Here is a 21,352-nt window from a genome sequence, read left to right as displayed (position 1 = left end):
CCCAGTCTGGATTTAGCCGTGACAATATGACACATTTAAGAAACACAGCTCTACGTGTTTTATTTTTTGTGGTTCTTGGCACAGTTGGAATGACATTTCCGCACGCTGACCAGAGTGCTTGTTTCAACGATTTCTGACATTGGAAATGTAATACGAAAGGAAAAAGAGACGTCTCGAACATCTGTCTCTGTTACTTGCTTGACTAGGTTTTTCTATATTTCCATTTTAAGTTTTGATATGTCTGATTCTGAGTTTTTTTTTTATTTTGGGAAGTTATGCGGACGTTTGAGCGGCAGTTCGCTAACGAGCCATATCCTTTTCACAATAATGATGCATGTAACTACAAATTCAACAGCTTTACTGCATTTAAATGAACAGGAACAAGTAAAAGTACAACATTGTTAGTTTTAAATGGCAATGAGTTCAAAAATAGCAACAAATTACATGCTGATGTATTACTTTCGACTAGTGGTCCTGACAGTCACTATATGCCCCACATTCTAATGACAGCAAATGTTTGTTGTTGTTGTTTTTCACTTAAAACTCGTTGCGGTTTGTGTATACCCACATTTGGTAGTGTTTTGAAAAATCACCTTGGAACCAGACTCGGAGAAGAATCTTCATTGGCTGGAACATCTTCAACAGTTTGCAGTAGCTCCTTTGCCAAAGAACATAAAATACTGGCCGGTGATTCCTCGCGCCAACTGTCTTCCCCGAAGTTTCGTAATCGTTTCGTAGGCGATTTGTCAATAACAGAGGATGATTCAGCAGGCGGTGTGCGATCGCCATCTAGCGGACTGTGTTTTCCTACTTCAGGCGTGCGATCCGGCGTCGTCGGTGCTGAGCCAGATACCGGGGTTGCGCAAGCTGATTTTGGGTCGCCTGGTTTGCGTCCAGTAGATAGGAGTGGCGTTGTGATTCCTGGGGAGTTTTTGATTATGTGCAGTGGTGTTTTAAACTCGTTTTGGTTTTCGTCATTTACTGTCAATGAAGACACTACAGTCAAAGCAGAGAGCACGCCTTTTGCTGAGACAATGCAACGGGCAAATCTGAAACAGAGAAAAAAGAAAAATTGTTTATACTTTTTTTTTTTTTTTTTTTTTTTTTCGGTGGTTTAATTTCCTGTCGAACCCCATCCTCTTCTCCTAACACGGGTGGTTAGTATCTAAGCGCCCCTCGACTGGTCCCACTATCGTTCCCCCCAGTCGTGTAATACTCATTGCACGTCACACTCACTATCTCATGAGCTCCCGTCACATAACGCTTTATAATAGCTGTAGTATAATAGCGACGTATCTGTAGCGCGTTCAGCCATTACCCATCAATTGTGCGTGTCACTTTTTTGCGCTTCGTAACGTTTTAACGTTCGCAGCTATTTCCGGGTTGGTGATTGTTTTATAGTGCAATTGTGTTGCTATGTTGTCCATCACCAAGCCAAAAAACTCAAATCAAGTGAAAAAAGGAAGTTCAGTTTCACACCACACCGGAACAAACAAAACATTTCACTTACTTGACTAGCAATGCACGGTCTTCATCATCAATTTCTTGCACCTGCTCTGTTTCACTGTCTTCATCCTGTGCATCACTGTCATTTAGCAAGTTTTTAACATCGCTTGCTTCAAGTAAAATGTTGGCAACTGATAAACAACATGATGCAGAGACTTCACTTGAGGACATCTCCATAGAGCTGTTGTACTCAACTTTTGGGTGGGTTGTCATCCATTGTAAGCTCAAAAAAGAAAGAAGTGCAACTACACTGCGTTGATTTTTTACTGCAAAGACACAAAGAACACAAAATTCACATCTCCTTGTTAAATTAGCAAACCCTAATTTGCTGAATGAAAAACCAATTAAAAAATCAAGTACCAAGTGTAACTTTTCCTGGTTTTTGAATGCTGATTGAATGTAGAGCATGAAGTGAATGACATAATTGATAAAGGCTGTTGCATGGGTCATCAGTGTTGATCTGTTGAATACTTTCCAGAAGTGATTCTAAAATGGCAGATGTTGATCCCGCGTATGTATTAAACTCATTTGGTAAACAGACTTACTGACAAACTCAGAAGAGCAACATTCGATGACAAAAGCATCACTGGCCTCAAAAATTTTATCAAAGACCTCTGCGAGACTCCGCAATAATACAACTGAGTCAATATTGAAGGAAAGTTAATGCAGTAATAATTAAACAACAACAAGCTGTAATCGAAGAACTTACCATTTGTGGAGCTTCCAAATATAAACTGTGAGTTTTGTATAATTTCTGCTTGTTCATTTTCAATTGATTCTAGCCAAGAGTCAGCATATTTTTTATTGGTTAGGCAAACTCTCAACAACCTTACAAGTTCTATAAGAGTTTGTACATCTGGTGATGCTAACAATGCCAAAAGCAGTGACCTGAAAAATATATACAGCTGACATGAAACACGTAAAAATATTTTAGTGGTATCAATACCTTAATGAGTCTTTATTGGTAATTGCACCACAAGCTTCACCACTGCATGCCATGTTGCCAAAAATTCCTACTGATATTTCCTTCACAAAAAGAAAAAGGGTAAGATGAATTATATACATCCATTTTAACACATTAAAGTACTTACTGTTAGTCTTGGAGATTTACTTTTCAAAATTACAGCACCAAGAATATCTACAATGTCAAAACCAAGCAGAAAAACTGCAACATCCTTGAAAAAACAAATTATTTTACAAGAAAGATACTTAAACACTTAGTTTATTATTCATACTTGATCCATGCATAGGTCCCACAATTTACATGCAGAATCTTGCAAATCATCCGAAACATCAACAACATCTTCCTTGCAGTCAGAATGTTTTTCAACCTCCTGAATGAAAAGAAATGTTTCAACAGTTGCATTGCAATTACCTTGTCTGCAGAGTATGTCACACAACTTTCTTTTGTTAAAAATGTGCACGCCAATTTTGGAATTTTAAATGCAAAAAATTGTACTAATGGCATTTAATTGTGCTGCCTTGACCTCTATAACTTGTTTGTGCCTGCTGAAATCGGTCATGCACCCGGACTTAAGGGTCATGCACACGCGCATGCGGGACATTTTGGTCCTGTATATCATAGATCTAGTCGGGAACTGCCATATTCTGCAGACTGGGCAATCATCTTGAATTAGTAAGAAAAAGTATTACTGTCATATACTCACATTTATAACTTCCATTAAAGTTGCTAAAACCCATTGCTTGCTAATGGCTGTATCTCCAACATTGTCAGGAAGATACACATCGGGATCCTTTTCCACTTCAGGAGGTGGCGAAGGATTTCTATCTTCCATTTAATTACACAGAGAAGTGCAGGGCTGTTTTACACTTTTTCACACACCTCAAAGATTTTACCAGCAAAAAAGAAAATAACACACATTGACACAGATTGTTATAAAAAGTCTAAATCTACAATATGACAACCAAATTCCACATGAATACATATTCTTTAACAACAAAAGTGCAAATTTGCACTCATTGTCGTTGTGCTGTGCACATTCTAGCTTAAGTTTAAAGTTAAGCACATATAAGTATGAATTATCTACCTAAGACAAGGAAGGGCATATTGCAATGTACCAACTATCAACTCAACCAGTGGTGGGATTCAATTTCTTGTGAGCCCTGTCACATAACGCTTTATAATATTGCAGCTGCAGCGAGTTTTGGTATCGTCCACCAATTGTGCTCTTCACTGTTTTGCGCTCAATAACGTTTTAACGTTGCGCAGCTATTTCCGGCTTTGTGATTGTTTTTAGTGCTATTGTGCCATTATGTTTTCTTTCACCAAGCAAAATAAGCTCAACCCAACAAGCCAATTTGCTGCAAAAAAAGGGGTGTTCCCCTAATGTGCACTTATTGGGTACGTCATGGGCACGAATTTTTTGGGAGAGGAATCTTAAATCCCGATTTTTTGCTAATTTATGTGTGTAATTTGTTTAAGCATTTTTTTATAATTATGTAACTTTGTATTTTTTATATTATTATATTATTTGTAACATTATTTGTAATATTTTTTACATCATCTCGTGTGAAAAATTGTTTGAGAATTTTGAGACCCTCTTTCCTAACACGGGTGGTTAGTTTATAGGGCCCCCTCGACTGGTCCCACCAACGTTCCCTCCCCAGTCGTGTTAACCATCACTGCGCCAACCTCACTTTCTTGTGAGCCCCAGTCACATAACGCTTTATAATACGGTGTAGCTGCAGCGCGTTTTGGTATCATCCACCAATTGTGCCCTTTACTGTTTTGCGCTTAATAACGTTTTAACGTTGCGCAGCTATTTCCGGCTTGTGTCGCTATGTTGTCTTTCACCAAGCGAAATAAACTCAACTCAACTCAACTCAATTGGAAAAGTATGAATGAATTAATGAAACGTTCCCTATTAACATTTTTAATGATCACTTTTGAGCAAAACAAAGGGATACGTTTTTATTTCTCAGGATCAACAAAGAAGGAAAAACTTAAGGCGCGAAACGATTCGCGGATGAATACGTGAATACATCACGTGATTGTAGCTTCGCCCTCGTGTTGCCGGCTTGAGACTTGGGTTGAACTTTCATTTTCGCGTGGACGAGCTGGAGAACGTGGTGAGTTGGAAGTTGCTCTTCATTTAGGTTTTAAAGTGTATTGTTTTTTGATTAAGACTTTTTTGTGTCTTTCCTAAAACCTATAGTGATGTTTTCTCACCATAGTTTAAAAATGTATTGAACCCATAAGCTGTATCAATGTGTTTGAAGTTATTTCGCTAGCGCTGAAATACGCCATAGCTCGTGGGTTTTTTGTAAATGTCTCGATCTTACCTCTTTACAATTATTAATCAGCTTCAACTTTGCATAGCCGTTTTTATAAAGTTTATGTGTAATTAGTAAGTGTATTTATAGTGCATTATTTGTAATAAAGTACTCGAATTAAATACTGGCTAGTCCAATATAGATTGGAATGAATGGCCTGCACGAATTTATGTAAAATTCAGATTTTAACTTATTTTTTCTTTATTTGCCAACTCTGTTTCTTTTGCAAAGCAAGAAATTTGAAATCAAATTCTCTAAATTTCTACCAATAAAACTTGCATTAAAAAAACTGCAAAATTGTTCTTGTGGAAGCAGGTATGAAATGCAAGCTAACTTCATTAATAATGGCAGCTAAAACTGTTTGCTTTTTCATGATGGGTCTAATTTCTTGTGGGATTTTTCCACTTTTACTATAGACAAGCAGGTGTTCATGTGTAATCTTTAAAGATTAAAATTAGTTTACTTCTACTGCAAACATCTAACCACATTTTGTTAAACAACATTATTTTTGCAATGATACGAACCCACATTAAATGCTAGAAAACATGCAGATAGGGTTATTCTGCACAAAATTAAACACCTTCCACTATTATACCATTTGTATTTGTCCTGATATCACAAAGTAACAAGTAGCAAAACTGCTTAAAGCATGGTTGCTATTATGGTGCTCTTAAGCCAAGAGTTTTGTATGGTATTTTTAGGGATATTTCAAGTACAATATTGAACTCCCAATTCTTTAAACTATGTATTATAACTGATACGGTACAATCAAGAATACTAACTAGCCATAAATAACGATTTTTAGATTTGATACACCACAAAAAAACTTTTGCATTTCAACAGATTGCACAATTTGTTAGGATTTTTGTATTGATTATACCAACATGGCAAACGACGTGCCTGCAGATGCTACCTATTTGCCTGAGTTAATGGCAGAAAAGGACAGTATTGATCCATCATTTGTTCATGCAGTCAGGCTAATCACAAATGGTAGGTGCAATGTTTGCCAAACATTGCTTAAGAATCTAGCCAGCATTTATTTTGCAGAAATTGAAAAAATTAAGAACCCACCACCACCAACACCCAAAAAGAAAGAAGACACTTCTGATCTGCTCGATGTTTTTGATCACAAGTATCCAAGAATTCAGTGCAACATTCGTATTCCCACTGAACGATATCCAGGGGTAAACTTTGTGGGACGACTAATCGGTCCAGGTGGTTCAACATTAAAGGGTATCCAAGATGTGACCAACACCAGAATAGCAATCCTTGGAAAGGGTTCCATCAGAGAAAAGAAGCGGGTACAAAAATGTTCTTGTTAAATAAGATTTACAAAGATTAATAAATTTAAAAACCTGTTTTTATGACAGACTGATGAAATAGCTGCTGGCAATGAAGAAAAACTTGCTCACTTGAAACTTCCTTTACATGTAAAGATATCTTCGATGGGTCAAGTTGACCAGGTTTGCATTCATTTAAAAGCTTTATATGCTTTGTTGTTTCAATGATGCTTGAGTAGTGGACTGACCAGCAATGGTTTGATGTTCAAATATATAACCTGAGAAATGACAAATTTCTGTGACATTTGCATTTATAACAGTGCTTGCGGCTTTGTTCTACTGACAACTTTATTCTACAGGCGCACATAAACGTCGGAAGAGCTTGTACAGAAATTATGAAGTTGCTTCAAGTGGATGAAGAAGAGGAAATGGCCAGTGAAGCGATGATGGCCCCTCAGCAACAGAGTGGAGGGTTTTCTGGACGATCTGGTGGTGGTGGAAGGGGCATGGGAAGGTATGCAGTTCGTTTATTGCACATTGGCAGCTAACATTCAGTGCTAATGTTACTTTTAACAGGGGAAGGGGGAGTGGAAGAGGAGGTAGTGGCAGAGGCTCTGGAGGAAGAGGTGGTGGTGGTGGCGGCGGCAGAGGAGCATCAAGAGGTTCTGGCAGAGGTAATTTTTACAGATTCTGGTTTGGATAGGTTAATCTATGTCAAGGATGACAACTTTGCAAACCCACTGATATCAAATTGAAGAAAAAAAAGGGAAATAATTTGAGACATATGAACCTAAATAACTTGCATGTATTGCTTGACTTGGTTAGGCCTTAGAACATGGCTATTGTATTCAGGTGCTCCTGGTAGCCAACGAATGAGTAACAGAGGAGGAGCAATGCGTGGTGGGGCAAATGCAAGAGCGGCAAAAGCCCAACCAACTCAACAAATTGCAGACCCTTACGCACAGCAAGCTGAAGAATATGTATGTCGAAATATCTCACTGTTGAAACATTCAGTGTTAAAATTATGTCCTTACTTGCAGAGTTATGATTATGGAGATGCAGTATATGATCCTTACAGTGAATATGCCGAAGCAGCATATGATCAATATGCTGAAACAGCCTATGCTGATCCATATGCAGAGGCGTAAGTTGTCATATTGAATTACCTTGATATCTTTACAAAATGATAACTAAACCAATATTTTGTCCCCCACAGATCTTACTCCAGTGAAACGTATGATGCCTACTCCTATGGAGATGGTTATGGTAAGTATTTTACTCTTTTTCTTTTTGGCATCCTAACTAAGATATATTTAGCTGTGTCATTAGTTTAGTTTATCCCCTGAAATTCCAAAGTAATTTTACAAAATGAAATGTTTTGATCATATTTGCTAACTTTCAGTGTGGGTACATTTTTCATGATCTCAACTAATTAAAAAAATATGTTGCTTATTTTATTGTTTAAATTTATGAGTGCCTGTAATCTTTTTGTAATTAACGACATTGACTGTGCTAACCAATGCATTGTGGCCTTTGGAACACCGGATAAAATGTTAAAATCCATCTAGATTTTTTGTATGCTGTTTAGTTTTTGCTTGTGGGTGTGATGTATTTATTTTTATCTGTGCAGAAGGATATGGTAATGGTGCATCTGAGGCTTCCATGACATCCTATCCTGGATATGGTGCCAGTGCTGCCCCGGCAAGCAAACCATTCAGAGGCAAAATGAGAGGTGGTGGTCGGGGCAGAGGGTCAAAACCATACTGATAATGGGTGGATTGGTTTCTGATCTCTAGCCCATTCAACGTCTGCTCTTCACTGACAACTGGCAGGCAAGAACTAAATCCATCCTTGCCAAAGCCCTAAACCGGTTGCGATAAAAACTAAAACATTAAACGTTGGCCCAAGCCAAATTCCAAATTTAATCCAATCAATATCAGCGAAACCACAATGGTATAAGCAAACCTGTATATACAACAAACAGTACATGTGATTGCATGAAACAACAACAAAAAACACAAATCTAAAAGCGACAAAAATGCGTAAAATGATCAATAATGTGCTAAACAAACTTTAATAAAATGATGACTTATTTTTGTTTTACAGTTTGTAAATCTTTAAACCCCAAATGTTTGTTTTTCGATGTGGCGATGTCTCTTATTTTTGCGTTTTTGTAAATGTAAATAAATGTTTTAAATAGCATCTTGAAACCTCCAATGCAAACACTAAACCAACCCACAAATTTTGAAGTAATATTGTTAGTTTTCAAACGATTGTGCAAAAAGTATTAAGCAACCAAGCATACAGTTTTTAAATGAAATTGATGACGAAAAAGCAGCAACTGTCCTGAGTGATCAACAAATTACAAAAAATCAATCTTCATCAAAAATCACCGCAAATGTGATAAATTCAAATCAAAAAACTTCAATCAACTATAGAGGGTTCAAAAGTGACAGGAATCTTTGAGTAAACCTTACTCGACAAACAAGAATAAGATAATGATGAAAAACAATAAACAGCAGTAATTGTAATGTGAAAACAAAGGTAAAGTAGTCTGTTGTATTTGTTAGGTAAAAAAAAAACTGTAAACCTTTAGGTAAAAGTGCAATAATAGTATATGGCGACACATTTATCCTAAAACAACAATTGTCAAACGTTACTTTTTGAATTTATTGTTTTGATGTATTTTTTGATAAATTGTATTTTAAATATTGACATGTGTTTAATTATAGTATTGTGTTTTAGGTTCAAGACAATCGAGCTGTTGATGCTTCTGTGACCAATGGTAAGCTAAACAACCACTTGCTTCTTAAAATCTAGATTTCACCACCAATGATGATACCCCAACTTCTTCTTTCCCCATCTAAATTACAATGTTGATAATGCCTACGTGCAACAACCTGAGGTGGTGCAAAGAAGGTATCACATGTTTAATCATTCCTTTTTTTCCAGGTCAAAAAGTACTCAACCCACTGTGAAGTGAACAATGCCTGTCCTCTGATCTACTGCACAGGGTAAGCTTTAATACCACAAAATAAATACTGCATCCTGTCCACCAATGATGATACTCCTATTTCTTCTTTCCCCATCATAAATAATAATGTTGACAATGCTTTTATGCTCAACAACCTGAGGTGGTTTTCAATAATTTAGGAAAATAAAATTGCCTTCAATGTTTGACTAAAACAGGTATTTCTGTTTTTAGAGGAAAAATGCACTTTACTGATGAAGATCAGAGGAAAGAATCGGTTAGTGACTTGTTTACTTGTACAGACTCGAAAATGGTTAAAGTGCACATACGGATTCCATTTCTCCTTGCCTGGTTGGGATGTGGCCAGAATATGTGCTAGAACAATGTCATTCAGAACCATTGTGTGGTACATTGCCATGTGCCATTCATACTGATGTGAATGCAACACTTATGTTACCAGTCAAATGTGTAACTTTTGTAAATTCCACAATGTTTAAATAGTCTTTTGTTGCAGATTTTCTTGGAATGGAGTTTATGCAAGTGGCCTGACCTATGTTTCATGGTGAGTACAGCTCTACATATTATGTTTTCTGTCATAATGTCGCAGTGATGAGAACATAACTTAATGGAGGTTTCGATGAACTTGACTAGAGTCTCTGAGTTACATTGAAGAATGCTAAACGCAACCATTAAAATGTTTTGCGTTGCTTAACAATTTGTCTTTTTATCTGCAGTTCTACTTGGAAAAAAGGTTGTGGTAAGTTTTTTTTCCATTCTTCAGTAAGGTTAAAATACAGCGGTGATGATTGTTTAACTCTCTCACTGATGTTTGAATGAATGAACTTTTTATATCTGAGTTGGCCAGTATTTTGCATGAGACATTTAAAAGTTTTAATGTGTAGGTTACCACTGGTTTCATATTGCAGATACTTTAAGGAGATTCTCTGGGACATGAAGACCAGGTAAAAGAAACATTTTAAGTCATGAATACAATATATAAACGCACTAGGATGATTTTTGTAACTAAGCTCAACAGGACAGATATAAAGCTGTTGAATACATGTCTACACCTTCTGAGTGCATAAAATTAAAATATAAATTTTAAACTACTGGTTTACTTTTACCAAATGTGGAAGTAAAATTTTTCAATTGTTTTTACAGAACGTAGCATGACCGTACTACGATGGACGATCTTCCTTATGAGTAAATGGTACGTTTGGTAACAAAGTTATGAGTAGTTGTAATTCAAGTTGGTGGTGCACAAGGATGATTTTTGTAACTAAGCTCAACAGGACTGACAAAACGCTGTTGAATACATGTCTACACTATCTGAGCTGTAATGCTATCTTCTGTCCTCTCATAAAAAAAATTTACTTAACAAAGCAACTAAAGATTGTTGTATTTTAGGAACAGATTTGCATTGCAACACTGCACCACGATGAAGACATGCTGGGTAGGTTCTATTTTTTGTGTTTGTTAATTGCAAACAATTGTAATGATGAAATCGACTTGCCCTGTCAGATCTATTGAGAATGAAGATTTTGGTTGATACTCGATTATATCTGAACAAACATCCAAGATCTTGCAATGACGTTTTTTGAAGCCTACTTGAGAGTTTAAAATTATTCATTTATTTTTTGCAGACGATAAGCGAAGACTTACATAAACCGAGGACGGTTATGTCGTATTCCGTGTGCAATAGATGCACATGTATTGAACTTCTTTTTCGATGGCGCGTCTCGTCAGTGTTGTGATACATTTGGTTAAGGTCTTCCTTTTTCAGTAATCACACGACCCACCAGCGTTTATTCATTTTAATAAAACATCACTGCTTACAGCAACGTGTTCCAAATCAAATATTATTTCGAACATTTCTTTTGATTTATTTTTGCGAATGTTGGAAGTATATTGAGTGTTTGAGCTCTTGTGGCTGCACGCATTTGTGACGTCATATTTTTCGTTCGCCACCTTGCATTTTTGTGAAACTCGGCGACTATGGTTGGGATGTAAGTGTAGGAAAAATTGTCACTTCAGTTTAGCAACAAACTGAACTGGAGAAGAATAATTTTAGAACTTAAACCGGCATCTTACGACGTAGCGACCATTTGGGAGGTAGCATTAGTTCAACCGAAAACGCCTCCAGTTTTAGCCCGAAAGTAACTACTTGGGAATCGACCGGGCGGGTAAAACGTACGCTTTGGTAGTAGCCCATGTGGCTAGTGTGCGTGCACGACAATCTGAACACAATATGGATCAGAGCTGAAGTCGGGCTTGAGTTTTTTTTTTTTTTCAAAAAAAAAACGGGCCTGGCTTTACGATCCGTCAGTATATTTTAAAATAAATGTAAGTAGCTAGTTCCTGGACCTAATCTAATGTCAAACAGCCGAAAAACGCCTTGTTGAAGACCAATTGTCTATTGCAGTGGTCCACCCCTGGTTTATTGTGTATGTTGTCTTATGCTTTCCTGAGGCTTCAATGTATGGTCCTGTCAATCAAACTTTCGGGCCTAAATGGGGTTTTCAAAAAGGAACCTGATTTGGACTTGTACTTTCGGGTCGGGTTCGGGCTCCAATATCAGGCCCGTTTACAACTCTGATACGTATCAAATATGGCATGTGACTTTTGTTTCTGAATAAATTTCATCATATAGGCTACTTACCACAAAGACAAATTTACTTCCGAATCGGAAATTCTGATCTATTGCGTAGGCTAGGTGAAAGATCGGTAACGTTTTTAGCGGCGCTTGTCCATTTACTTGTTTTCATTGTGGTAATTGCTCTGCGTGCCAAAATTTTTGGGGATAATATTTGGTTTGTGCCAGCTGATTTCAATAGCAAGCAGAAAGCGAGTGTTTTGTGCATGTAGGCTGGATTTTATGACAATGGCATGTTAAATATCTGAAAACAAGCAGTGCAACAGGTTAAATTATAGTAATTTAATAAAAACACGCCAATCGGTTGGTGTGCCATGAAAAATCACTTCGCGTGCTCCTTGGCACACGTGCCAGGTGTTGCCTACTCCTGGCGTATCTGGGCGTCGAAGGCTCCAAAACATTTGATAACTGTTAAAATTTGTAAATCACACTGCCGCTTGTGCTAACTGAGTGACAACATTTTTGTGTCATTGCAACATGTTGGCAGCGACAAAAAATAGCAGGTTAAGAACATGGGGAACCCCCATTTCCTATCCCATGATCTCTGTCCACCATCATTGTTTTGCTTTGTACAAAAGGTAAGACGTTAGCTGCAATGGCAATACCTTGGAACGTTTCTTTTGCTGCTTGGCTTCCATTTCCAATAGTTTCAATCGTAAGTATTAAAACTGTACATAACTATACTTGATTTGGAAAAAATATAAACATAAATTTAAGCACAATTATTATGTATTTCTGTTTTGTGGTTTAAGCTTGGAATTCTAGTGGTACTTGGCTATTTTGTTTACTACAAAGGAAAGTTTCTTTGTTTGTCTGGAATTGTTTCAATCTCAGTTGTTGTTATTTCAATCTGCTTTATTATTCTACTACCTGTTGATGTTTATTTGGTTTCCTCAACAAAAGATGAACATGGAGCATACATGGTAAGTTGGGCCACTGTTTGTTCATGTGTAGTTGAAATAAGTTGTTTTTGCCTTACAAAAATGTTTTTTGCAGTATTGGGTGGACACAGAAACTATTATAAGCGTGGAAAGCATTGTTTTGTTTGGATATTATGGTGTGTTGTTTTTTTACATAAAAAGAGATGCACGAAACTGATAATTATTACTTTACTTTGTTTAGGTGTATATGGTCTTATATTGCTTCTGACATTTGGGATTGTTCCATTTGTTTATTTCACTTATCCTTCACACACATCAGAGGAAGAAAACAACTTGGTATGTAATTGGATATTTCAGAATCTAAACATTTTTTCACCCATTTTTTGCAAAATCAACAAGTAGGTTGAATGTAGTGAATTGTTTAGAATTGGATGAGAGGATTGAAATTTGTTCTTGGATCATTATGTATCCTGTGTGTTTTGCTTGTGACCGGGTCAGTATTTTCCTGTGCTTTGCATCGTTGCACAAATATATAAAATGCCCAATTTTAAATTATACTCTTTTTAGAGCTGTCATTCCTATGGGGGACTTGCCAAATAAAAACAGTACTTTATATAAACAATTGGCATTTGTAACAGATTTGGACTGCACACAAACAGGTTTGAGCTAAAGGCATTTGGTTTCACTTTTTAAAACAAATGTAAAATTTCTGTTGTTGTTTTTTCAGTTGCAGAAAACGCTTTAATTTTTACAATCAACTTGTTAGGCTTGATTGGAATGGTTTGTGCTATAATATACACGGTAGGTAGACTTTCATATCTTTGAATCTTGGTCATGTGAAGTTTTGTTTACTTGTCGGTCCTGATCAGGCATCATTGTTGACTTATTGTTTACTTGACAAACACAAGCAGCCTTTTAGCGTTTGCTAGCAATTATTAACAGCTTTTAGTTTGTTTGTTCTGACAACAAATGTATAGCAAGATGTTTGCTGATACTGTCTTGGCCAGTCACAGTCATGTTCAACTTTTTCAACATTAGAAACATACTAGTCCTCATGGATCACAAAAACTTATACACTTGTTCACAACAAAAGTTCTTCTTATTCTAATAAAATGGAAGTTAAACTAAATATCAGCTCAACACTGATGCAAGGTCTGAGCTGAAACAGCATTACAATGACCACTTGTAAATATCATAGTCTATTTAAAACAGGGTTTTCAGGTGGTACGCGAGTAGCTTCTGTTTTGTTCACAAAAACCTCAATTTGCAACTTTATATTTTGTTTGTCTGGTTTTGTTTACAAAAAAACAGTCCCCAGGCCTATTGTCATTGTTACATAACTATTCCTGTTGTTTCGTATCATTACGATCTTCAAAATACAGGTTATGTCAATTCTCAACAAAAAGCATAGTTGCTACTTGCTATGAAAAGCCGAACAACGCTGTGGCACAGTGGGCGTTAATTATGTCAAATGATTGCTCTTGATAGATATATCTACTGTTTTGATGCTTAAGATAGCGTTGAATGAAATATGATTCAAACAAATTAGTTGTTCTGCAAGAAGTGGTACCATAGAGCACTGTAGAGCACATTAGTGCTCTATGGTGGTACGCGTGGCAGTGCAGAGCGTCCAGGTGGTATGGGATCGTAAAAAGGTTGGGAACCCCTGATTTAAAACATGACTCTAGTCAAATCAGACCCACATAAATAAATGCACCTGTGCACAAATTTAAAGTTATTGAGGCATACAATCGAAGTAATGGCAACATAATTTATTAATACAATTTCATTTTTGTAGAAATAGCCACACAATAACACCAACAAAATTTCAAACCACCTCTACAGTTTAAGACTATATGTGCCAAGTACTTTTATTTCATACATTATTTTTATGGTTTGAAGGCATATGGTATGGTGATATTACCAGTAAATTTGATCAAAGGCCCTCCAAAAGAAGAAGAGCAGCAAGGGGATCTCAATCACTCAATTGAAGAAATAAAAGAAAAAATTCAAGAAATAATGGACAAAGTATGGTTTTATTAATAAATTTGTCGTTCAACTGGTGTAATGCTGAACAAAATACTAATTGTTGTTTTTAAGAACTTGTATTTCGCTAACGTTTCGCCCACCAGAACGGTAGGGCTTCATCAGAGCAATGAACGATATAGTACAAGCACAACAGGCGAAAATGCACAAGCGCAGCGGGATATAACGTAAAGTAATTATAAGAGAACAAAGGCTTATCGTGATGGGTTGAGTGTGCTATATTGTGACAGTGCGTAACTAATTTCCGATATTTGAAGAGGAAGCCGGACGCAAAATGTCGCGGAAAACGGGGCTGAGGTTTTTGCCGTCGTTACGGTTTAAAACATTTAAATTAGAATTTATGAGGCAACTTTCAAAGACCAATCTTTTCGACCAATTAGGTTCCTGTTTCAAAACTTGGGCATCGTTCCAATTTATGCGGTGATCACATACAAAAACGTGTTCACATAAGGCGGACTTGTTAACATCCATGTTTCTGACTGCCACTTTGTGTTCCGTGAGACGTGAATTTAGATTCCGCTTAGTTTGACCAATATATACCATATCACAATCACGGCAAGGGACCTGGTAAACAACTCCTGTACGATGTTGCGGTATAGTGGCATCTTTTGGTTTTGGTAGTAATTGCCCAATAGTTTTGAAAGGTTTCATTGCCACTTTTACCCCAGCATCATTCAGGATTCGTTTTAGGCGCTCCGACACACCCTGGACATACGGTAAGCATGTGAATGATTTGAACTGTCTGTTTTGTGAGGTGGTTGTTTTATGGGTCAAGTGGTGTACGTTATGCGGGAAACCGTTATTCTTTAACACGCGTGCAATATTTTTGCATTCGTGTTTGTGAAGAACCGTATCCTTGATGTGAGTTGTGGCTCTGTTGTAAAGCGTCTTGGCGACTGTAAGTTTTTGGTGCCGTGGATGGTGAGACGTATAGTGTAGGTAGCGGTCAGTGTTCGTGGGCTTCTTGTATATGCCAGTGATGAGCTTTTGATCTGGCTGCCTGGTAACAGCCACATCTAAAAACGCAATGGTATCGTGTTGTTCGGTTTCCATGGTGAAAGCTATTGTAGGTGATATGGTGTTCAGGTGTGTGTGAAATGTGTGGACCATGTTTCTGTCGATAATGACGTATGTGTCATCAACGTATCGAAGCCATAGACGTGGTGGTGTGTGGAATGTTGCAAGTGCCTTCTGCTCTATGTGTTCCATAGTGAGATTAGCAAGAATTGCTGAAATAGGAGAGCCCATGGGTGTACCAAAGATTTGTTTGTATATTGTGTCTCTGTAAGTAAAAACTGTTGCGTTAAGGCAAATCTGTAAAGCTGTTTGTATGTGTGAAAGATCTAGCCCGGTGCGTTCGTGTAGCGTAGTGTCGTGTTTGAGTTTGTCCAGAGTGATCGAGAGTGCCAAATCGGTAGGTATGGACGTAAACAAACTGACAACATCAAAAGAAACTTGGCATTCGCTTGGTTTTATATCAAAATTCGAAATAGTGTCTAAAAAGTCCAAAGAGTTTTTAATTGTGTAACCGGAACGACCAACGATAGGCGAGATTATGGCGGCGAGAAACTTTGATAAATTATACGTGGGTGAGTTTATGAAAGAAACAATGGGTCGCAAAGGGATATTATCCTTATGAATCTTTGGCAAACCGTAAAACTTTGGAAGCAGTCCGTCTGTGCTTCTGAGGTGTCGGTATTCTTGGTCGGTTAGACAGTTTTCCGTGCGTAGTTTCCAAATGAACTTGTTTAATTCTCTTTCTATGCCCTTGAGTGGATTTTTTGTCAATCGTAGGTATACCGAGCTGTCGTCCAAGAGTGCTTGTGTCTTGTGTTCATATTGCTTCCTATCCATAACCACTGTGCAATTTCCTTTGTCCGCTTTCAAGAATGTCACCGATTCATCCTTTCGCAGATCACTTAGGGCGCGGGTCTCTTCCGGAGACAAATTTGGCTTGGGTGCCGTGGATTTCTTCAAAACCTGCGCAATCCGACTCCTAGCCAAATCCGCGGCAGCTGCGTTGTCATTAGCGAGCCCTAGTAGACCCGCCTCTGCAGCACCAACCATTTCTAGGACAGGAACCTTCTTGGGTGCAATTGCAAAACCGTGGCCTTTTTCCAAAACACTGTGTTCCGCTTTGGTTAGAATCTTAGAAGAAACGTTGTTGACCCATCTTTGTTTGCTGAAGTTTTTACCTTTTCTCGTAGTTTTTGTCTGTCGATCTTTTTGTAGCGCCTGGAGCTTCTTTTCATGTACTATGGAATAACCGGTTGTGGTCGAACTTTGACGTTTTGTAGCATATTGTTCCAACACACCCATACATTGCGGTGTTAAAACCTTCGTGAGTTGTAGTTTTAAGTCTTTGCAGAGTAGTTTGAGTTGAACGACAAATTTATTAATATGCAACCTGGTGGACGAAACGCCTGTTCAGTATTTACTAAAGTATGGTTTTCTTATGCAACTTTGCAGAAAATCTTAGTCAGATTTGTTTAATGTTATTTTATTGTGTATCAACTTCGAACACAGGTTTTTGTCTAAAACTGTTGTTTATCTAAATATTGCATTAACTATACGCAACTTTCTTCCGTTTTTTACAGACAAGCAGTGGGCAGCCATTGGCAGAAGATGACCGAAAAACTCTGATGCAATATTCAGCACATTTATCAAGATTACAGTCAGAGAGCGATGCAATTCGCCACCAAAGTTATACATGCTGTGCACAAATTTCTTGCTTTACCAGACCTCTGAAGGTCCGTACTTTCGTGTGCTCAAAAAACGTGCTTTTATGTCTCATCTATATAATTACAGATTGCTGTTGGATGCTTGTTGCTGCTTTTTGCCTGGTTTATAATTGTGACTTTAATCATTTCCAAGTAGGTGTTGCACTGGCTAAGCTTCATCATATTGTTTAATAATATCTACTTGCAGCATCAATCGATTGATTTCATCACATGGAATGTACACAGGATACTTGCTTAAAACACAAACCATTTTTAACCCGCTTGATAGTCTTCTTATTCTGGCCCACATTGCATTTCCTTGTGACTACATTATCCTGGTTCTCGTGATTGGATACTTTGCAGTTAGCTCGGTATCAGGAATGCAACACATGGGAATCTGGTGTTTGTGGATACAGGTACCTTAAAAGTCAAAGTAAGTTTTAGAAATAAGATCACAATGAAAGTAATGTTTGCGTTAAAGCTGCACAGATTAAGGGCCGGGAGAACAAGTGCGAAAGCCCTACTGTTCAGCAGCTACGTTCTGGCAGTTGTGACAATGTACGCTGGAGTGCTGGCTTATTCAATTGCCCCACAGTATGTTACGTATGGGACACAAATGTACCAGGTTCGTAATGCCCCTCTCACAATCGGAATTAGGTTGGTAGTTGCTTATTCATTGTGCCGTCTTCACAGGTACCAGATGATCATCCTTGGAGCAGTATGGACGTGATATCACCTCTTCCATGTAGCGCAGATGCTCCAGCAGGTATCGCTATCGTGGTGTGGTGTTATAGCTATAAAGTGACAAACAATTAATTTGCAATTTTTAATGACAGATAAATGCATCATGACGCGACTTATGACGCTTCAAACGAAGTTGTTTTATCGAATGTGGTTTATAGGTGTGGCTTACTTTTGGTGTGGTTGGTTCTTCATCCTGGTAAGTTAATACATTTTTTATTATGGGTCCCCTTCCCTGAAGGGGACACATATTGTTTTTGTCCGTATTTTTTTTTCTTTTTTCTGTCTAACGCTCGTTTGGTTAAGAAAGAGTGCTTTAAATTTATTCAAATTTGGACATATGTTAGATATTAATCCAAACTTGGTCCACCTCAAGTTTGACCCCAAATTACCCAGCGGTTCACCCACAGGCCCCCGAAACGTAAAATTTTTAACGCTGGTTTGTAACGCTCGTTTGGTAAAGAAAGAGTGCTTTAAATTTATTGAAATTTGGACATATGTTAGATATTAATCCAAACTTGGTCCACCTGAAGTTTGACCCTAAATTGCCCAGCGGTTCACCCACAGGTCCCCGAAACGTAAAATTTTTAACGCTGGTTTGTAACGCTCGTTTGGTAAAGAAAGAGTGCTTTAAATTTATTGAAATTTGGATATATGTTAGATATTAATCCAAACTTGGTCCACGTGAAGTTTGACCCCGAATTACCCAGTGGTTCACCCACAGGCCCCCGAAACGTAAATGTGTCTAACGCTCGTTTGGTCAAGAAAGGCACTGTAGGCAGAAGTCCCAAGAGAGTAGCTCAATGGTTTACGATAGCAGGAGGGCTCAGCTTGACGTCGGACAGACGTCGTTTCGGTGATCAGAAATCAGCTGTTTTGCACAGCAATGCTATTTCGTTTTATTAAGTTATCACTCACATTTTCAGTTTTGGCTTTCACACCTATGACGTGATTTAAACCTAATAAGCGTGCTTCGGTTTCGTATATGTCAAGCAAAACTTGTTAATCAAAATAAAGATGAAGAAATAAACTTGACATTTTTGCAAGGTAAGTGTTTTTCTAAATGCTCGTTGTCAGGTCGGCCGCCGTATGACCACGGGTTACTTAAGGTCAACTAGTAGGTATTACTAACACAGTTCGGAACTTTCTTTCGTCATAACGTAGCGTTTTTTTGCAATCAATTTAGGAATCAATAATCAAGGCATGTATAAATTAGGTTAAACAGTGTTGTTGAACAGTAAGGACGACGTGCTATTGAAAACGGTGTCACTAGGTCAAACAGTCAATTGGCGTGTGCACCCTGAGAGGTTACTACAGGTCAATGGTCTTGCGAAACAAAGTTAAATGAAAAACAATTTGTTATGTGTACACTTGTAGCAAATTGCTTTTCAATTTAAAGTGTCTGTAACACAACTGTTACAGCTTTCTAGAAAAAAATGTGTTTAAAACCCGACCTTGGACGACAATATCTAGGTCAAAGCAAGAGATTAAATTAAAGTATTTGTTTCGTTCTTTTTTAATGTTTTTGTAATTCTATGACAATAATAGTGCAAAAAGAATACGAACAAATTTTTTTTATTGTTAGGTTAATGCTTTTTAAAAATTCGTCCTTAAGAATCTAAAAATTACCGCAACATTTGTTTACCGTAAATCTGCACAAACACGCGCGTGGGGACCCATTAGTTTTTGTTTACAAAAACAATCATATGTGTAGATCAAATGATGTGTATAGTAAATTGATAAATATCGTATAGAATATATAAAATGGAAGTATATCAGAAAGCCACCCTTCTAGTTTTTTTTTATTTTTACATGACTAAATTATTGTAACGGAAACAACAACAAAAAACGATTCCAGTAAGAAGCCCCATATAGTCTTTTTATTGTCACGGCACTGGAAAGCCATTTTTACAAAACAGTGACACAATGTGTTGTATTCCATTTGAAACGATTAGCTATGTTCCTTGATGCAGCAAATATGAGCAAAAGAACTGCGTACAAAGCGATACTGGAGTTTAACATAGGCAGAAGTTACCGGTCCTCCATGACTTATATGTTTTCAGGTTTTTGTTATTGCGTTTATTGTGGCGGTGGTCCGTTCGCGAAAAACAATTGCAGTGATGTTGGACACAGATGCAAGGGAAGACAGTGAAAGTGCCGAAAGATTGATTTCCACGTGATCAACTCGGCATCGTTAACTTTTTGGCTGCCATTCTGTGTACATATGACATCCTACAGTTTCAAAATGTTTTACTTCTAGGTTTGATAAAACGATTTTATGTGTTAGTTTTTGTATAGTTGCTTTTATAAGGCGCCTTTGTTACAAACAAAAGCGAGAGACTAAAACATGCACTATCGAAAAGGACAACTTCGAAAGTTGTTTTTGTTTGAATAAAGAACTGTTTTTGTTGGTTTCAAAAAATCAAACCTTCGCGTCGTCACGGAACGCGCATTACTGGAAAAAGAAGACTAGAAAGAAATCCATTTAGCAAATGGAATGGACAGAACGATTTTTATTTTTGAAATCGAGTTGGGCCCTTAAGCTAAATTTTCCAAAGTGAAATTACGACTCAGTTGGGGCCGGGTGTGAAGTTAGTTCCGAATCAAACTAATTTTATTCATGCGAAAAGGATCATATCGTGTAGTTGCAGCCAGAGTTGTAAGTCGCGCTTGTGCTTCTTCAAAAAATAACGGGCCTGACTTTACACTCGGTGTCAGCATTTTTTGAATAATTTTAATAGCTGGACTTGACCTAATGTAAAACAGCCCTAAAACGCCTTGTTCAAGACCAGTTGTCTATTGTGTTTGTTTTTGTGGTCTTTCCTGAGGCTTCAATGTATGGGCCAGTTAATCAAACGTTCAGGCTCCTTCTCAAAAACGATTCGGGTTCGGACTCTGCACCAATTGGGTCCGACACTGCTTTTGCGCCCCATAACGTTATAACTTCGCGCACCTATTTTTAGTTTGGTAGCTGTTTTAGTGCTATGCTATTCTATGTTTTCTGCTACCAAACGAAATAAACGAAACTCAACAGATGGACAGACCTGACGGATCTGACTGCATTAGTCCTGTTTGTGCGATCATTTTTAAATGAGAAAAGTATTTTTTCGTCTTTTTGCAATGAATATATGCCACTTAGGCATTTCAAAAACATTTGCGATTTGCGAAAATAAAAGCCCAGAAGTTTAGGATTATCCTACACAATACTGAATGAGATTTTTAAAATAACCTACTTATTTCATTTTGACGAAAGTTATAAT

At 37.5% G+C, this 21,352-nt stretch overlaps 4 protein-coding genes across 6 annotated transcripts; 2 read left to right on the top strand and 2 right to left on the bottom strand.

Annotated features, from left to right (window-relative positions):
* Positions 1 to 43: 43 nt before the first annotated feature.
* Positions 44 to 3,796, bottom strand: LOC145227847 (protein saal1-like). Of its 2 annotated transcripts, XM_080092770.1 has the most exons (9): positions 3,174 to 3,796; positions 2,742 to 2,840; positions 2,598 to 2,681; positions 2,453 to 2,532; positions 2,216 to 2,394; positions 2,052 to 2,144; positions 1,867 to 1,992; positions 1,511 to 1,772; positions 44 to 1,049 (listed from the first exon to the last, which is right to left on the bottom strand). In XM_080092770.1, the coding sequence occupies exons 1-9, from the start codon at positions 3,300 to 3,302 to the stop codon at positions 590 to 592; spliced, it is 1,512 nt and encodes a 503-aa protein (XP_079948896.1). In that variant the 5' UTR covers positions 3,303 to 3,796; the 3' UTR covers positions 44 to 589. The 2 variants fall into 2 exon arrangements, with proteins under 2 accessions (XP_079948896.1, XP_079948897.1); XM_080092771.1 differs by lacking the exon at positions 2,052 to 2,144.
* Positions 3,797 to 4,512: 716 nt separating this feature from the next.
* On the top strand, positions 4,513 to 8,867 carry LOC145227848 (uncharacterized). 2 transcript variants are annotated; one of them, XR_013859992.1, is made up of 11 exons: positions 4,513 to 4,596; positions 5,644 to 5,790; positions 5,848 to 6,101; positions 6,171 to 6,263; positions 6,440 to 6,594; positions 6,657 to 6,754; positions 6,933 to 7,060; positions 7,121 to 7,224; positions 7,297 to 7,346; positions 7,711 to 7,912; positions 8,826 to 8,867. XR_013859992.1 is itself a non-coding variant. In XM_080092772.1 (10 exons), exons 2-10 carry the CDS (start codon positions 5,685 to 5,687, stop codon positions 7,845 to 7,847), a joined length of 1,125 nt encoding a protein of 374 aa, XP_079948898.1. In that variant the 5' UTR covers positions 4,513 to 4,596; positions 5,644 to 5,684; the 3' UTR covers positions 7,848 to 8,282. The 2 variants fall into 2 exon arrangements, 1 of the variants encoding a protein (XP_079948898.1); XM_080092772.1 differs by lacking the exon at positions 8,826 to 8,867 and having other exon boundaries at positions 7,711 to 8,282.
* Positions 8,868 to 10,215: 1,348 nt separating this feature from the next.
* On the top strand, positions 10,216 to 20,503 carry LOC145227846 (lysosomal cobalamin transport escort protein LMBD1-like). The gene is made up of 17 exons (XM_080092769.1): positions 10,216 to 10,261; positions 10,459 to 10,504; positions 10,695 to 12,359; positions 12,457 to 12,627; positions 12,701 to 12,761; positions 12,827 to 12,921; positions 13,011 to 13,078; positions 13,153 to 13,244; positions 13,313 to 13,386; positions 14,488 to 14,613; positions 17,229 to 17,381; positions 17,440 to 17,504; positions 17,560 to 17,767; positions 17,833 to 17,976; positions 18,045 to 18,117; positions 18,188 to 18,291; positions 20,156 to 20,503. Exons 3-17 carry the CDS (start codon positions 12,300 to 12,302, stop codon positions 20,270 to 20,272), a joined length of 1,611 nt encoding a protein of 536 aa, XP_079948895.1. The 5' UTR covers positions 10,216 to 10,261; positions 10,459 to 10,504; positions 10,695 to 12,299; the 3' UTR covers positions 20,273 to 20,503.
* LOC145227845 (uncharacterized) lies at positions 14,612 to 17,008 on the bottom strand. Its single transcript, XM_080092767.1, has one exon. It carries the CDS (start codon positions 16,948 to 16,950, stop codon positions 14,869 to 14,871), a length of 2,082 nt encoding a protein of 693 aa, XP_079948893.1. The 5' UTR covers positions 16,951 to 17,008; the 3' UTR covers positions 14,612 to 14,868.
* Positions 20,504 to 21,352: the final 849 nt, after the last annotated feature.

The sequence above is a fragment of the Phallusia mammillata genome, chromosome 5, assembly GCF_965637545.1.
Source record: "Phallusia mammillata chromosome 5, kaPhaMamm4.hap1.1, whole genome shotgun sequence".
In the NCBI taxonomy this organism is placed as follows: domain Eukaryota; kingdom Metazoa; phylum Chordata; class Ascidiacea; order Phlebobranchia; family Ascidiidae; genus Phallusia; species Phallusia mammillata.
The sequence above is the reverse complement of the archived record's forward strand: the minus strand, read 5'-3'. Positions and strand labels throughout refer to the sequence as shown.

Excerpts from the sequence above, each read along its gene's own strand:
- LOC145227847 (XM_080092770.1), bottom strand. The coding sequence starts at position 3,302 with ATGGAAGATAGAAATCCTTCGCCACCTCCTGAAGTGGAAAAGGATCCC. Across the intron at positions 1,993-2,051 it reads TTGCTCTTCTGAGTTTGTCA|AATCACTTCTGGAAAGTATT; the intron begins GTAAGTCTGTTT and ends CTGCCATTTTAG. Across the intron at positions 1,050-1,510 it reads GACCGTGCATTGCTAGTCAA|ATTTGCCCGTTGCATTGTCT; the intron begins GTAAGTGAAATG and ends TCTCTGTTTCAG.
- LOC145227848 (XM_080092772.1), top strand. The coding sequence starts at position 5,685 with ATGGCAAACGACGTGCCTGCAGATGCTACCTATTTGCCTGAGTTAATG. Across the intron at positions 5,791-5,847 it reads AGTCAGGCTAATCACAAATG|AAATTGAAAAAATTAAGAAC; the intron begins GTAGGTGCAATG and ends TTTATTTTGCAG. Across the intron at positions 6,595-6,656 it reads GGTGGAAGGGGCATGGGAAG|GGGAAGGGGGAGTGGAAGAG; the intron begins GTATGCAGTTCG and ends TACTTTTAACAG.
- LOC145227846 (XM_080092769.1), top strand. The coding sequence starts at position 12,300 with ATGGCAATACCTTGGAACGTTTCTTTTGCTGCTTGGCTTCCATTTCCA. Across the intron at positions 17,977-18,044 it reads ATGGGACACAAATGTACCAG|GTACCAGATGATCATCCTTG; the intron begins GTTCGTAATGCC and ends CCGTCTTCACAG. Across the intron at positions 18,118-18,187 it reads TAGCGCAGATGCTCCAGCAG|ATAAATGCATCATGACGCGA; the intron begins GTATCGCTATCG and ends TTTTAATGACAG.
- LOC145227845 (XM_080092767.1), bottom strand. The coding sequence starts at position 16,950 with ATGGGTGTGTTGGAACAATATGCTACAAAACGTCAAAGTTCGACCACA.